This window comes from Ictalurus furcatus, chromosome 4, assembly GCF_023375685.1.
Source record: "Ictalurus furcatus strain D&B chromosome 4, Billie_1.0, whole genome shotgun sequence".
In the NCBI taxonomy this organism is placed as follows: domain Eukaryota; kingdom Metazoa; phylum Chordata; class Actinopteri; order Siluriformes; family Ictaluridae; genus Ictalurus; species Ictalurus furcatus.
The window spans coordinates 12,278,893-12,296,748 of record NC_071258.1 but is presented as its reverse complement, the minus strand read 5'-3'; the positions used below and the strand labels follow the sequence as shown (position 1 = coordinate 12,296,748).

General features: G+C 40.9%; 1 protein-coding gene across 4 annotated transcripts in view; it reads left to right on the top strand.

Annotated features, from left to right (window-relative positions):
- Positions 1-492: 492 nt before the first annotated feature.
- Positions 493-17,856, top strand: part of si:ch211-212o1.2 (uncharacterized protein LOC492735 homolog) — a 43,863-nt gene continuing 26,499 nt past the window's right edge. Inside the window, exon 1 of one of the 4 annotated variants that reach the window (XM_053623011.1) lies at positions 493-1,188. In XM_053623011.1, the coding sequence (XP_053478986.1) occupies positions 1,029-1,188 (160 nt within the window). In that variant the 5' untranslated portion in view covers positions 493-1,028. The remainder of the gene's footprint in view (positions 1,189-17,856) is intronic. The other 3 variants (XM_053623010.1, XM_053623013.1, XM_053623012.1) reach the window with 3 other exon arrangements.

The window sequence follows — 17,856 nt, the reverse complement described above, 5'->3', positions numbered from 1 at the left end:
TGATCTAACTAGAACATTGCACTGCACTTCATATAAAGGGAAGCTTCAGTTGTTTTTGAAAATATTGGTATACATGTTTTGATAGAACTCATCATTTTTCAAGATCAGATTCAATAAATCCTGTTAAAAAATGTCCAATAAAATAAAATAAAATAAGTACACAAAATCAACACAAGAAATGTGCTACTGTGTCTAATCACTTATCATTTAATCACGCCATTTTCACGAGTAGATTAGATTCAGGCTGGATACGTTTTTATCATTTTATTGAATTTCAACGACATTTTGAAATGCCCTTTCACACAGTAAAGGATTAATACTGAAATCATTCGAGTTAAAATGATGCGATGTTTAACAGCCATGCCTCTTCTATCCCTCAGCTCACCAGATCAATTCACCTGCCTCACCACTCTGAGCAGCGAACACAGTAAGGGACCCTCAATATCTTACAAACCAAAGTAAAAAACGTCAAGACCGTAATGCAAGGCAAATCAGGCAACGCCATTCATATCATCGGCAGTTGTAAGTTACGAAAACGTAAAAAGTTTATTGTTTAAAAAGAAAGTATGTATTCGAGTTTATCGTTGCTTTTAATAATGTTTTTTTTAATCGCCGTCCCCCAACCCTTTAAAAACCTAAACTTTCGCGAGTATCCCTAAGCGCAACATTCACCAAACTGGAGGAAAAGTTTTCTAGAATATTCACGTCATTGTTTACACACAGAGCAATTTTACGAGCGGACGCTTCAGTCTTTAGACGTCACCCGACTGCAAAAAGACTGTAAAAAGAAGAAACGTGATGAAATACACGTACGCGAGTACATTTATGTGACGGACCACTTGGTGCGTAGCTGTTTTATTTCCGGGTGTGTATGTGAGTGTGTGCGTGTAGCTCCGTTTAGCTAGCTACCGTTAGTTAGTCTACAGCCGTAGGTGTGTCACTCCAACGTTACTTACCACCGAGCGCTTAAGTACAAAGTAGCCATTTATGCATCGTACCTGAGAGGAAGCTCCTTGACGAGGGAGAGAATGGCGGCAGCGTTACTGTCTGAGACGGAGATCCAGCACCGCTCTATGGCGGAAGAGGACCCGAACGGGAACGAGCACGGCGCGGCCGCCCGCAGTAGCGCACCCCGCTGGGGACCGCAGCACGCCGGGGCCCGCCAGCTCGCCCAGCTCTACTCCCCCGGTAAGCCATGAAGACACACACTGCCACAACATACAGGAGATGTTTTCCCATTGAGCGTGTCGCTTAAACTCAACGCCAAATGTTAGCAATGATAAGGCCAAGCATGAGCAGTGAGCAAACCAAGCTGTTATTGTACACTTTGGAGAGCGCACAGGTTAAGTTTTAGTTCAAGTTAATCTTATTTATACCGCGCGTTTAACAATAGAAATGTTCACAAAGCAGCTTTGTAGATTTATATTCACATTTCTAGCGAGCAAGCCAGAGGTGAGGAACAACTCCCTGAGGTAGAAACTCTGAGAGAAACCAAACTCAAAAGGGATTATAAATCAAAAAGGGATTATAAAGCACTACTCCTCTCCAGCTTGTACTGTAAACACAAAAAAGGTGTTGAAATGATGTCCAGTATGAGTGTATTGTGAATAATACGGCTGGGTATTGCGACCAATTTGTCGATTCGATTCTTATTTATTCTATTCGATTTCTTATTTCGATTTATCAATGTTTCATTTAAAATGTTAGTTTTTCAGACATGGAATCCATGTTTTAATATAAATGCTGGTAACTGAAACCCTCCTACTTGGCTATATTACTGAAATACACATTTACATTAACAATAGGGTGCACACAGTTATGTTTAAATAGTTTTACTTTGAGTAACAAACATTGTAACAAGAAATAATAAATATGCGTATAAAGCGCACACAAGGTAAGCACAAACTGCACACTGCATATTACTGTAAAAATAATAAAAATGTTGTAAATGTGCAACAGTGAAATTCATTAACAACTTGAAACATGTTTAAGAAATAAAACCTTTTTCAAAATTCAAAACACGGAAGATGGCGACCTGTTGAGGACGAGAGGCGAAGGACGGATAATATTCACGTCCTCTCAAGTAAAGCACGCGTTAAGAATTGACTCGGGGATTTCCTGACGCGGTATCATTTTGTTAAATTGAAGATGGATTAAAATCGGAGAATCGATTTTTTTTTTTTTTTTTTTTTGTTTTTTTTTGTTTTTTTTTGTTTTTTTTAACCCAGCCCTAGTGAATAAGTAAAGTCACAAAGTTCTTGGGTACAAAACTACACTAAAGAAAAGGTGAGTGTTGAGTGTAAACTATTTTCAGGAAGTCTCCATGTGGGACCATCCACAACCATCTTCTACTCTGAAGAACAAGATGCAAACAAGTACCAAGTGCCACAGAGGAATATTTGATGTCGCAGGTTGAGCTTTCACCCTGGTACTGACCTTGCAGATACAGTACACTAAATCAGCTGGTTTATGATAGTTCAAGCCAAGGAGTTTATAACCTACACCACCTGTCACATTAGTGCATATGAAAACTTGCATATCTAAAACTCATGTTCTAACGCAGCGTAGGATTTGTCAAGTTCTTAATGTTCTCAGAAATAATGTCACTAAACAGCTTGTTGCCTCTTCCTTTTCAGAATATAGCAAGACTCTCCGATTTTGTTAAATCGCACTTATTATGGGTTTGAAACGTGCCTAATTTTGTTTTAAAGGTCTCATGCATCCGAGGTCAAAAAACACTTTAATGTGCTCATAATTTAAACTGCAGCATTACCGTTTTCCCCCAGTTTCACAAACAACTCGATAAATGATCCGTTCTAAAGGATTCGTTCTAAATTCCTCCTTTCAGAGAGCATACTCTGCTCTGATTGGTCAGATGGCCCAGTCTGTTGTAATTGGTCTACCACTGTCAGCGAGCAACCAATGAAGACCAGAGGCAGGGCTTTTTGTTACAAACCTACATAGGTTAGTACAGGAAGTAAGTCTGGAATTACTAACGACTCGTTTCTGCTGTTTTGAATCGCTTCCTTCTTTTGGCAGTCAATAAGTCCGGTTGTCGTGCGCTTTGATTTTTGAAACTTTGTAGATGTTTTTACATTCAGAAAAAGCTCTATAACGCACTACATGAAAAGTAATGTTTTAAAAAAAACACAATAGATGCACTTTAACTCTATTTTACTGTCAGGGAAAATGAGCAAAAATGTTTTAATCCATGTTTCAAAGCTGAATCCACTTTGGGCTTGATGGAAAGCTCAGTTTTTGTGTCGCAGTGTCAGAGGATTAGTGATGGAAGGAAAACGTCCAGTTGACTTGATTAGAGAAGGCAGCTTTCACTGGATGTATGTAGACCCTGTATGCCTTCCTGTTGTGGCTGTCGGTGGTGGCTGATTTAAGTGCAGTTTAAAAAATAAAAAATAAAAGATCTGTTTAATTTGGAATGCTATTAGGGGCGATAATGATCACTCCATTTTGAGTGTGTTCATCTCCAGGCAGTGCAGCCAGTACATCAGGCATGTGCTGCCACTGGCAGGCCCTGTTAATTATTTGGGGAAGTGTGGGGTGGGCTAGTGGAGGGTTGTTTTGCAGGGTTAATATGTTAATGTGGTAATGCGTGTCGCTGTTGATGAGAGCACTGGGGGTGGAAATTTTGCATGAACGGAGTAACACCACCCCCTCACCACTCTGGAGGTGGATGTTTTAGATGGTTATTTATAGAAGTGATGCACTGTTATTAACATGCCACATTCAAACATGCTGTCCTTTTTCCGTTGTTCATTCGTTTCTCCAAGCTGTAGTGTTGGCAGGGTTAATTAAGGATACTTGTCTGTTTGAACTTTGGCTTTGTTTCGGGATTTTTTTAGACTCCACCCTGAAACGCATTTCTGCAAAACACCTCTTTTAAACGGCTCTTTTTACTTTTAAACGGCTTTTGCAAACTGTATTAAAGGAGTCTTGTAAGCGTTTTCTTGATTTTTTTTTAAACTTTTTTTTTTTATTCTAAATTATTGTTTTCTATGGGTATTGTTTTCTGTGATTATCTCTGTGTGAAATTCTATGTGCTGCTGTCTTGACCAGGTCTCCCTGGAAGAAGATATTTTTCTGGTTAAATAAAGGATAAATAAATGTTTATAATAATAAAACCTATGAGATGTGTTTATCATTTCTGGTGATAATTAGTTGGATTGCTGCTGTCTTTTAAATGCGGTTCATTTCATTAGGCGGACATCGCTAGCGCAGTTGTGATGGAGTTTATTAGGCGAACACGTTTCAGCGTTCTTAAACAAATCGAGTCGTAACATTCAAGTTTCGTTGTTTAAAATCAAAAGAGCAAGAGCTTCTTTGCTCACTCGTCATTTCCAGTGACGTTCAGCATCACATTAATGAGAAATCCAACACAGAAATGGTGGAGACACCAAATGTTGGCCTCTAAGCTCCAGAATACAGCTGCGTTCAGATTGCAACTTGTAATTCCCTGCTTCCATCGAGTAAAAACCACTGAAAACGCCTCATCATCATGGAGTAGTCTCCTCAACTACCAGTTCCTTCTCAGTTTGCGGAGTGACATAAAATGAACACGGCCGTGTACACTGAACGGTGTAAAGTACCCCTTCTCTACTTTTGAATTAGTTTTATAGCAGTATTTGTTCTGGATCAGTTAATGTACAGACACAGTACATTGTTAAATCTATAACCATGCTAATCTATAGCCATACTAATCTCCAGTTTTGAACCACTAATCACCAACAATAGTTATAAATCATAGTTAAGCTGGTTAGTTTGTTGCAAACGCTGCTCATTATTGCCGGCTGTTGTTGCTGTGCCGTAACTTCAGTCCAAAATGTTGCATGATTTTTTGAAAGTCACCAAAGTAGAACAGTACCAATACTCACTCATGTGTGTAACTGTAAAGTAGCTTTTAATGAGCTTTACATGCTCTGACAGAGCAAACATAAGGCACCAGTTTGTGCTGGCATCCAGCTTGCAAATGACCACTTACAAGGCATCACAAACGCAGCATCAGCTAGTTAGCGATCTACAAGATGACAAGCACGATGGCACTGGCGGCAGTATTTGCATGAAATTTGAAGCTTTGGAACCTGATCTCTTTGAACAGTGTGTACAAAAAAGAGGAGATGAGAGAGCTGGACAGACTAAAGCGCTGCTGCATCTCTCTCTCTTTAGGTAGAGATGAAGCAGGGGCTAAAACCCACAGGCACAATTATCAGCAGGCAGCCAAACAGCATTGTGGGTAATGGAGACAAAAACGTCAACTCAGAATTTCATTACAAAATGGACATCATTAAAGATCATGTTGATTATCAAGATTAATATGGAAGTAGTGCAGGGTGGGTTTTACCTTTTTAAGGCACCCCCGCTTTAGAGCCGAACCTTCCCATGTAAAGCATCAGGATATTGTGCTACATTGGTGTTAAAGTATTAAACATGGACGGTTCATTTCTGATTCCTCACAGTGCTTTGAGAGTTATGGTCTTTGTCGAGACCAGAGGAAGGGAGCAGTCTGGACCACTGGACGTTATATCAGCAGGTAGTTCAGACGTGGTGAGTGTGTGTTACCCGCATGAGAAGGCTCAGGGGTGAGATGGGATTGATTGAGGCTTTGTTCTGTTCTATGGCGTCTCCTCCTCATTACCGCTACCCCAGGAAAGTGGAACAGCTGGACGCCGCTTCCTGCCATATGTCTGCGTTTCATGCACAGCTGACTGCGCCTTACGCTTCTTTAGTCCACTTTACAGATTTAATATGAAGTAAACAAGAGTCCACAGACTACTTGCTGCTTCCTCAGGTTCCTCAGCGCGAAAGCTGGACATTACAAAACTGGGCTCTTGCAGTCAGTGTATATCGTTGAATCCATAGATCACTTTCTGTTAGTGCAAAAGGCCAGAATTCTTTACATTTGTTCCACATCCATGTTCACGTTCCATGACACTGTCCAGCAACAAGTTTGTTCCTTGTGAGAAGGGTGTTATTTATTTCTTTATATTTTAGACAACTGAGCTAACAATGTTATAATTATAAACGGAGCTAACTAATAGAGTGGGAGGGATTGGCCAAGAGAGTCTGCTGGAGAGAAAGGGTTGGTCGGAATTCCGCGGGGGGGGGGTTAGTGGTTAATTGAGGTCTTTATACACATTTCTGCCTCCCTATAATCAAGTAGTTATATCGGACACTGATTTACTAATGCCCGTGGAGCTGCAGCTTATCAGTTGTTTAAACACTGCAGTGTTTGTTTATGGCGAAGTCGAGATATGACAACTGAATGTCAATATCACACACGAGCGTGTTAATCTGCATCTCTTATCACTTGACTTGGAGAAACACTTTCTTTTATTCCCACATTTGATTATGAGCAGGAAATCATTTTTAAGCTACCGGTTGTCTATAAATGTGTTTCCCAGTACAGTAATCAGTCATTCAATAAATGAGTCATATGTTAAATAGTCATACATCAGGCTGAGTGACCTTAGGCCAACTGGCCAACATTATTAGCTCTGGTCATAAGACGGATGTGGCATAGTCTAAATGTAGTCTGTACTTCAGCCTGGTTTCAAACAGGCTTTCAGAAGAATCGGAAACATTTTGCAAAAGTGACTCTGAAACAAAAGGTACAAAGTAGCAACGGTTTTATTTCTTGTTGATTTATTGGAGGACCATTTCACCTTCCAGTGAATATATTAGATATGTATCTTATGAAATCAGTGTTTAGGATTTGCTTCTTGTTGTTGGGGTTTTTTTTTTTTTTTTTTTTTTGGAAGACCCTAACTAAATATTTTAAAGTAGCTTGCACAGCTAAGGCAGTTCGATTCTGTGGATCTTCAACTTCACTTCTTTTAATAAGGGACTATAATAGCAGTTTATTGAAAATAGGTTAGGTCAGAACACAAGCCAGACAGTTCAGCTTACCAGAACAAGCCCTGATACATTTGCCAGGGAAGATGTGGAGAGGAAGGAAAGATCCCCAGGAAAGATGTGCTGGTGCCTTTTTAAAAAAAAAAAAAAAAAGCAGCTGATTTAAACCAGGAACCAGTGAAACAGAAAAGCCTTGAGTCAAAAAATAGAGGGTTTTTTTTTTTTTCAGAAAGAAAAAAACTGTTTGCCATTTGTTTACAAATTTCTTTCTCAGATGAACAGGAAAGTCCTGGGTGTATTCTTTTTGAGCAAATCACCTTTGCTCAAAAAAAAAAGATTACGGCATGTGCAGATTGAAGAGACTGGCGAGTAAAATCCACCACATCCTTCAGTTTAAGTTGCATTCTCTTTAACAGAACTTTCTTGGCAAATATGAAGTCTCAAAATCTGAATACTGCAGATTCCACTAGCATTACATGACATTCCTTGCTTCCAAAAGTCCATGCAAGTGACTAACATGACTGGACGGCATAAAGGTTCCTTTTAATGTTTAACCATAAGTGATTAGTTTATGGCTATAAATAAAAAATTTCTGGTAGTTTTGTTTAATAGTGAATGAGTTTAATAGAAAATCGAATCTATGAAAATCTGTGAGAACCTTTCTGACTTCTATCCATCCGTTTTCTGTACCGCTTATCCTACATAGGGTCGCGGGGAGCCTGGAGCCTATCCCAGGGGGCACACTGGATGGGATGCCAACCCATTGCAGGGCATAATTGCGCACACACGCGCTCTCAGCCATTCACACACTACAGACAATTTAGGGATGCCAATCAGCCTAAAATGCATGTCTTTGGACGGGGGGAGGAAAGCGGAATACCCGCAAGAAACCCCCGAAGCACCCCCACGTACACTGGGCGGTGGCAGGAATCAAAACCCCAACCCTGTAGGTGTGAGGCAAATGTGATAACCACTAAGCCACTGTGCTTCCAATCCCTGGCTTGATGAGCTACCTTCTTGTCAAATAATTTACACAAATGCATGTGATTGGCCACAACAGAAGATTTGCTGCAGAAGCCAAACAGGTTCCAGTTTAAACATCTCGAGTCCCTGAACTACAGGCTTCTTTTTTTCATATGTTTATCGATCTGCCACATTACTTTTTTTGAGTACTCAGTTGGTCCGCTGAAATACTTTTCTAAATCTTGACCATGACCACTGCAATAACGTCTTGGGTACTGTGTGTGAAAACTATGTATTGTCTTCCTCAGATGAGAAACTCCATTTAGTGCTGTTTCGTACCTGCTCCCCTGCAAGTAACCATGCAAACCCTGCTACTGTTCTGTAAAACCATGAATGTCCCAGGTTGCAGAAGCACAGGGTTTAGTTTTGTTGGCCACAGGTTATGGAAAGTTTCCTCTTCACGGTCATTGCTATTATTTGGGCTGCAAGCAATAAGCTACTAGAAAAGATGGAAAAGGCTGAGCTTTTGTGGTTCTGAACTGAAGTTCTGTTTCTTGAACTGTGGGAATGGGCTCCAGGATGTGTTACAGCTCTGGTCAGACTGAGCATAAGGCTATAGAACGTGACACCACGCCTGTCATCTAAACCCAGTCTGATATTGAGTGTGGAACTTTTGCAAAACCACATGTGTGGATTATTTTTTCTCTGGGAATTAGATAGATTTTTAGGCATGAGGGTGACATGTTGCTTTGTTGAAAGCAGATTAATAAGCTGCACAGGCAACAGTGTTCATATTTCAACCGTACAAAGTTATGGTTGTCCAAATACTTTTTAGTTCCTCACAAAAGCAAAGTCGGACTGTGAGCTGAGTTAGGTAGCGAGTGCCTTCAAGAGCTATATGATACAGATTTTAGTTACAGTCAGGTGTATAACTCACGTTTGCCTTACTTAGTCAAGCACATCAACCAGCTGAAGCACATTCTAATTCAGCTCTGCCCCTCCGCGTCAGCACTAGAGCGAGGTCTCTTGCATCCCCTCCCCTTTCTGTTCTGCAAGTGTGATGTAGACTCAGCCAAGGCTGTCTGAGCTGATGATAAATAATTTAACCCCCCTCCTTTCATCCAGACCTGCACAGCACACGTAGGCCACCTCTGGATTCCTGGCCTCAAGGTCAGTAGGTTAGGGGTTCCGGACTCAGCCGGGTGCTTACCTCACCTCTTGTAGACCTGACCTGACTTGGTAACTCGGGCAACCTTGGCCAGTAGATGTGGGCGATATGACACAAATCATATCCTGATACTTGAAGATATTACAATGTTCTGTATCATGATATACAGTCCCCTCCAAATGTATTGGAACAGCAAGGCCAGTTCGATTGTTTTTGCTGTACACTGAAGACATTTGGGTTTGAGATCAAAAGATGAATATGTATAGACGATCAATCAGAATTTAAGTTTTAATTTCCTGATATTTACACACACGTGTGTGACAACATAGAACATGGCACCTTCAGTGGCAGACCACCCAATTTTTAGACGAGCAAAAAATATTGGAACAGTTAGTGTTAAAGTAAATAACATTTAATAAGCCAGTGATCCACTGACATCACCAAACTGTTGCATTCTTTGTTGATCCTTTTCAAGAAGCTGTATAACAGCTTCTCTCACTTATTGTTTGTTCTGGGGGATTTCTCCATTCACTCTCTTCTTCAGGTGGTGAAGTGCTGCTCATTTGGGTTAAGGGCTGGTGATTGACTTGGCCAATCTAAAACCTTTCACATTTTCCCCTGTGATGAAGTCCTTTGTGGTGTTGGCAGTGTTTTTTGGGTCATTTTCTTGCTGCATGATGAAGTTCCTTCCAATTAGATTGGATGCCTTTCTCTGTAAATTGAAGATGAGTTGCTTCCGTAAATTTCTGAATTCCTCCTGCTGCTACCATCATGAGTTACATCATCAATAAAGATTAAGGAGTCTGTTCCAAAAGCAACTGTGCAAGCCCAAGCCATGACACTACCTCCATCGTGCTTGACTGATGAGCTTGAATGTTTTGGATCATGAGCAGATCCTTTTTTCCACTACATTTTTGGTCTTTCCGTCACTTTGGTAGAGGTTAATCTTGGTTCCAAAACTTTTGTGGCTCCTCTCTGCTCATTTTCATCTGTAATCCCTAGGCAGGTTGATGTTATAACCAAGTAGAAAACAAACAAGCAAAATTGTCATTACACAAATACAAAACTGTCATACCACAATCTCTACAAATGCTCACAATTTTGATTCGACAGCAACCACATTTTCAACTTTCTAGAGAAGCCACAACGACTTCTATTCCATTCTTCCGATTCTTACTGATGAGTGGTTTGCATCGTGTGCTATGGCCTCTAAATTTAATTTGAACAGTTGATTGTGATACTTTGAACCATTAACCCAGTTAATGATGTCCTTCACAGCTCTTACAATGTTTGTCATATTGTTAGTACACCAGTGGTTTTTCTATTGATCAGGACATGCCATATTGTTGTATTGGCTATTCCCCTATCCTTATGCAATACCTCTTTTCTCAGCTTCAAAATGGCTTCCTTTTCTCCTATAGACAGCTCTCTGGTCTTCATGTTGGTTTATCCTTATTTTAACAACAAATGCAGTCTTTACAGGTGAAACCCAGGCTTTAACCAAGAGTACACATTCAGAGCCAAACATTGTTTAAACAGTCAATCTGTCAGGGCACTGATATCCATCAACCTATCAGGGCATTTTCCCATATTTTGGAATACTTGAACAATGGGTGTGTTCAAACAAAAGGTGCCATGTTCTAAATCGTTTAACACGTCTAGATGTGAATCAGGAAATGCAGGCTGAAATTCTGATGTCATCTCATGTTTATATTTTGATCTCGCATCGTAATGTCTTCAGTTTATAGCAAAAACAAAGGAATTGGCCTTGCTGTTCCAATAATTTTGGAGGGGACTGTATAGGTTTGCTAACAACTTGCCAGCAAACAGTAATGTTACAGGGGGAGAAAATTTTTTTTATAGGTATATTTAATATCTATATAAAAAAATCTTTAAAACTGAGAAGGAGGTGAATTAAGAATGTACATGTAAAACATTTTAAATCAGACTTTGAAAACAAAGGCAATTATGTAAGCACCAGAGAAGCCGAATGCATTGAGATATCAAACCTATACACATCATCATGCATTTAAACATTCATTTAAAGTCACAAACACATTAGTCAGGATACCGGTCTGTATATAGGTGCAAGAGATTTCTGAGTAAAAGGATCCAATACGCACAAGTGTGTGTGTGCGTGCGTGTGCGCGCACACACACACACACACACAGAGAGAGAGAAGCCAAGACAGCTAAACACATTAGGCCTGAAACCACACAGCCTGTTATTAATATTTGATGGAGCGCTGTATTGGTGCTTCCAGGAACTTCAGGTGACTTTGTGACAGTTGGGGATGGCGGCTGTAGGAAACCTGTATAATTACGATTCTCTGAATTCCATTTCTGAGCTTTTTACTCCCTGTGCGTTCTTCAATCAACTCTGTATTTAGTACCACGTTCTTAGTGAAGTGGTCCCACTGTTATTTTTTTTATTTATTAATATGTAAAAATCCACTCCACTGTTCATTTTTAATCACACACTACCATCACATCGAATTATCTCCGATACAAATTCGATTCTGATGGTCAGAAGGTCTGCTTTATAAGAGAGGAAAACAAGCTGGAGGCAAAGCAGTAAAGAGATGCACTTTTGATTAAAAGACATGATTTCACTGCTGAGTGTTTTGGCTGCGTCTTAGGAGCACCAGTTACCTTCTAGCCAGTACTTTTTATCTTCTTTTTTTTTTTTCTTTCTATAGTCAGTTACTTCATTAGTGGACAGTTTTGCACAGCAAATGGCAAATTCAAAATCAGGAACAATCTTTATTTCTAGGTTGTTTTTTTTTTTTTTTTAAAGCACTCACCTCTGTGGGGTTGAATCACACATGACTGCGAGTGTTCATTAGATCCCAATTTACCCTGTAGCTGCTTAAGTTGACCATGTCAGGGAATCAAGGTTTATTCAAGCTGCGTTCATGCCATCGTATTTTATTCATTATTATTTGTCCGTGGTTTTAAACTATATGTAACTACAGGCACTATACACTTTATTAGCAACAACTTTACACCTGCTCATTCATGCAATTTCCTATCAGCAATAATCTGAGGGTACAGTGGGCCCAGGCTCACTAAAACCGGACAGTTGAAGAAGGAAAAGACCAAGTGATGGTTTTTCTTCACCTTCAGTTAGCTTGAGACCACTGGAGCTTCTGGCTACGTCTAGCCAGAAGCCAATTTAATCCAGATAAATTTGAATACCCACCTTTTTCTATGTTTTGGCCTTCCTACCACACTGATATGGCGTTTTTGTCTAGTGAAAATGGAGATTTTCAAAAACAGCGTTCTCAAATTGTAGTGTGAACTGAGAAAAACGGAGATATTCAAAAATGGTGACGTGTTTTTAAGTCATGTGATGCAGTGAACAATTTAACTCGAAACAAACAAGATGGTGGACATTGTTGTGCCGGCTATCCAGTTTGATAGCGTTGTTCAAGATTAATGTCACTTTGTACGACCTTCATATTGAATTTTTCAATAAACGCCTGACTGAATTGACGCAGGCCAAAGCTTCTTATGTTTTTACACGTGCGCATTAGAGTGATGCAAGTTTTCAGACAATTCAATGTGTGCAATTTTTGGGAAAAGTTTGAAACCACTAGTGTAGATGGGGAACGTTTTAAAACGAAAATGCTGTTTTCAGATGTAACCGGATATAATGTGGATATAGCCTCAGATTCCTGTTCTTAGCTGACAGGAGTCAGACCCGACGTGGTCTTCTGCTGTTGTAGCCCCTCCACCATAGGGTTTGACATGTTGTGCATCCTGAGATGTTTTACTGCTCACTATAACTGTAAAGACTGGTAATCTTTTCAATTATGCAGCCTTCGTGTCAACTCGAACCTCTCTGGCTATTCTCCTCTGAGCGCTCTCATCAACAAGGGGTTTCCATCTACAGAACTGCTGCTACACGATGGGATGATTTTGAATAATTGGATGAATGAGCAGGTATACAGGTGCTAATGAAATCAATGAATGAATACTTCATATCTTTTCATTTGGATTGATTGATGGGACTTTTTTTTTTCTAAAAAGACAAACTCAGTTTACTTATGGGCCCTGCGATGGACTGACGCCCTGTCCAGGGTGTACCCCGCCTTGTGCCCGATGCTCCCTGGGATTGGCTCCAGGTTCCCCCGCGACCCTGAAGAAAGAGTAAGCGGTAGAAGATGGATGGATGGAGTTTATTTATGGTCAGTGTCAATAAATGGATATTCTCCAGTTTATGTTCTTTTTTTACAGTGTTATGCATATAAATGTGCAGAAGAGCTTATAAGTAACACTAACATTCATTGGCATTGACCTTTTTAAAGTGTTTGCTTGTTTAGTTGAATGTTTCTGCATTCTTCCACATGGCCCCCAGTGTTACTGGTATAGGGTCCAGATCCACCATGACCCTGATCATAATAAAGTGGTCACCGAAAATGAATGAATATATTTTTCTGGGTGTTTTTATTTGTGTTTATGGTGTGTGATGCAGTATGCTTAACTGCAACAGTGAACACTTGTAATAGGTCCATGAGTACCATGAGTGCACTAAAAAAAAAGAAAAAGCACATTTACAGTTTTCTGATTGTGATGTTTTGTACCATGGAAAAGCGGTTTGTCACTTGAACTCTCTTCATGTCTCTGTTTCTCCCAGAGTATGTTCTCTGTGGTAAGATGACAGTTGTGCGGTGTTTAATCCTGTGCACGCTGTACACTACGACAAATCCTGCCATTTCTCTGGAATCTTGTCATTGAGACTGGCTTTCCACACAGACCAGGCTCCCTTTTGTTTAGCAGAACAGGTAACATTCAAAATTTATACAGCAGACACAAACTGTGTCTGTGCGTATGTCCCAGGTTGAGTTGTCCACTGAGATCAGATGAAAGCATCAGGGCATGTGACTGATCCATTTGTGCTAATCAAGGGAATTCTTACCTCCCTCCCTTTCTTTGTGAATCTCTCTCTCTCTCACTTCAGAATCTCTTCCTGACCCACTTTCTCTATGTCCTCACCCAAGTCCCATTTGAAGACAGACCTAATGAGATCTGGCCAGGGGAAATGCATGTGTCTGTCTCTTCTACAAATGCTTCACATTTTCCACACCGCAATCCACAGCATATTTTTTTTTTACTCACATGTGGATGTCCTGCCATTTCCAAGGAGGTGAGGTGGTGAGAGAACGGCTCATTTATGGCATGTTGGCAGGCTTGAAGGCTGCTATTCTGGGCCTTTGAGGCGCCTATTGTTCCACCTCTCTGGAGGAGGTAAGAGCTGCTCTTTCAGAGGCACGGCTGTGCCGAGAACGCGGACCACCAGCGCTCCATCAGGAGAAAGGCGTCCTTTGTTGGCTCGGGACAGAGACAGTGCCAGACACACATCTCGACACTGTTCAAAGAACACCTCCCTTTTCACACTGGCTGACTTCTGCTGGCGTGACAGCTGAGAAACTAACAGCACACGCCCAAAGCAGGACAGCACTACACAAGCTCAAAGATGGGGTTTATTCTTTTGGCCAGCAGGTGCAATTGTTCAACATTTTAAAATAATCTACAGGTGCAGAAAGGAGTGTAGTTGTAAGTCAGAATTTCACCAGTAAGCATTTAACCCAAGTGTATGTAGACTATAGAACAAAGTTGTTGTTTTTTTAATGGAGTATTTTCCAGAGTTTTAGCATGCCAGTTTGTATGGATGGTGGAGGTGGGGTCAGTGTTCGGTGAGAAAGATACGATTCCGATCATTGTTGGGACCGGATACCACAACACTTATCTGGTGTCTTTGCCCGAGTAGATCTGTGTTTGTCAATCAAAACAGTTGCTTTCAAGACCAAAAGCTACAAGCCTTTAATATGTTCACTGCAAACTAAAGTCTCACCTGATGAAAACAAGATAAAACGGCGCATTTAATAAGAATTGTTTCATTTATGACATAGGCCTGTCGAACCAAGCGCCATAAGCACATGGAGATGACTCCAATCGGCCCACTGGGCTGTTAAGGTTAACACTGACATGAAATGTATATTGCTTGTAAGGATCAATGAGGTAATGTTATTTTTCAGGAAGTGGTTTATGTGGGTGTATCTCTTTTTGGTATTTACAGACACGCTTTCCAGAAGCTTTCAGACCGCTACTGTCAAATGTAGTCAGTGGCTTATTGTGGTTGTTCTAGCCATCTTCGCAGGTTCTGCAATCTTTTGATACTTACTATGCTCAGTTGCATGATGTATTCTTAAGTGCTGTATTGTATTAGAGGTGTTAATATTCGTCACTACAAACGTTTCAGTGTTTTTTCTGCAATCTTTTCAGGTAGCATTGGCTTGGTTTCCGAGAGATGTTTTCCATTTTCCCTTCAGTGCACACAATTTGGCTCACACTTTGCGTTATTGTTGGACCCCGCTGTATCGGCCAGGTTGCTGATCACATATTAGGCTATGGCCGATCAACCGTTCCATCCCTTTTTCCTGCAGATTTCCTGCCAATTACCACCCACTAACTGGTTCTTCCCTATGACATGATAGCTGGAATAGTCTCACTATATGTGAATGGTTGGTTCCTTTAACAAAAGAGAGATAAGGGGGCAGTATGCACCGGCTGAGGGGAGAGCCGGCTGAAGGAGGAGGCCATGTTTCACTCTGCTGTAGGAGGCTGCAGATGTTAAGTGGGTGAGAGAGTGAGCAGGAACACCATTAGCATTTACAGGGTGGTGTTTGGCACTCGAGCCACCCCTCTGTGTCGAATCAGGCATTGTTGATTAATTTCAGCCTATTAGCACACCCCTCCTCCCCATCCTCCTGCCTCTCTTCACCCCTCCCAGGTTAATTCCCCACGCCAGCGAGCAGCGAAGGGGGCCATGGGTGTGAGCGATCATCGCAGGGGTTTGCTGGCGAGCACATCGTTGTCAAGAGTGTATTAATGAGTGTGAGGCTCGGCTCCCGCGGCCAGGGCCACGGCAGCGATGCCGGCTCTGCTGAGGCCTGGCCTAGTTTCTGCCCTCGCCGGGGAGCACAAGTATCCAACGACTGATGCTGATCACCTGACAGCGGCCCCACTGCTGCACATGTTCATGTGTTTGTGTGCGCGTGTGTGCAGGAGACGAATGGCAAGTACGAGTGCGGCTAAATGGCTCTCTGGTTTCATTTTCCTGTCTGTGAATAAGTGTCGAAGGAAGGTGTCATGGATAGTGTTGAATCTCATCAGCTCTTTTCCTTGTAGTAGTTTCCCTGTAAGCATCAATTGGCCAAACTGGACAGATGTGATGTTATGCTTGGACAGTCTGCAGGATGTTTTATAACAGTAATAATGACGCTCAAGGAACCTTGAACTTTTCTTTTTAAGTGGCAAGTGCCTTTTGCATTTAATATAAATTACAAAATGATATTCAAAAAGTCTTGCAAGTCCATTGGATATCAAATCTATCAGTTAAACCTATAGCCAGAGAAACTGCTCAAACACCAGAACGTACACCGCTAACTTTATTTAGCTAACTAGTTGACTAGCATCTCCTATCTATACCATACGGCCAAAAGTTTGTGGACACCTGACCGTCATAGCCATATGTACTTATTGAACATCCTATACAAGATTTAGTCCCCCTTTGCTGTTATATTCACCTCCACTCTTCTAGGAAGGCTTCCTACTAGATTTTGGAGCGTGGCTGTGGGGATTTGCCCATTCAGCCACAAGAGCATTCGTGAGGTTGGGCACTGATGTTGGGTGAGGAGGCCTGGAACACATTCGGCATACCAGTTCATCCCAGAGGTGTTCATTGGGGTCGAGGTCAGGGCTCTGTGCAAGCCACTTGAGTTCTTCTACTCCAGCCTTGCCAAACCATGGATGCCACTTTGTGCACAGGGGCATTGTCATGCTGGAACATGTTTGGGCCTCTTGGTTCCAGTGAAGGGAAATTCTAATGCTACACCATACAGAGACATTATATGCAATTGTGTGCTTCCAACTTCGTGGCAACAGTTTTTAGCAACAGAACCACATATGGGTGTGATGGTCAGGGTTCCACATACTGTTGTCCATATAGTGAATTGTTTTTTTTTTTTTTTTTTTAATTTAATCTTCTTGGTCTTTAAAGCATTCAAAGAAAGTGTCATCAAACTCTGTAACACTTTTTTTTTGGTTTATTTTACTACTATTTTGTGGACAGTTTGTTAACTAAATTATATATCGTGATACACATCATGTATCATAGAAATGTCCTCAAGTATCATATGATATTTTTGTCATATCAGCCAAGTCCTAGTAAGTACCTGACATGACTCACTGATGGGCTGCGTGAATCTGGCCTCGAAAGAAATGAGACTAAACGACACTTCATAACATTTTGTGTATTTTTCATTTCAACCATCGGTGGTGCTGCTGTGCTTCATTCCACAAAATTCCAAAATAATAGACATCAGTAAACAGGAAATCAACTGATGTACATGCCCAAAAAAAAAAAAAAATCACAAAACCTTTTAATCTTTGAAAGAGAGGAGTGGCTCGGCTCTGCTAGCCCATTTACCCCATCCGCCCCTAGTCAGAAGTAATTTGGCCACTTCTCCAGAAAACACTTGTCTGGCCATGCATGTGTCTGACATGACTTAACTGTGATTGTGATTATGGTGGCATGGACCAGTAGAATTGTCAAGTTGAAACCTTTTAATTCCACGATAATCTGTGAAACCAGCATAGCTCTAATAAAAATGGAAGTGCATAGCTGTGTAAAAATTAAGATTTTACAAAGCAGATTTTCATGCTTTGTATGATTATACTTACAAATGGTATGTCTTTTATTTTCATCTCCTGTAAAATAGGCATTGGGGATATGAAGTGTCCTTTGTGACAGATATTATGCAAACCTTGTTGGACTTTTTTGTGTACCACCCT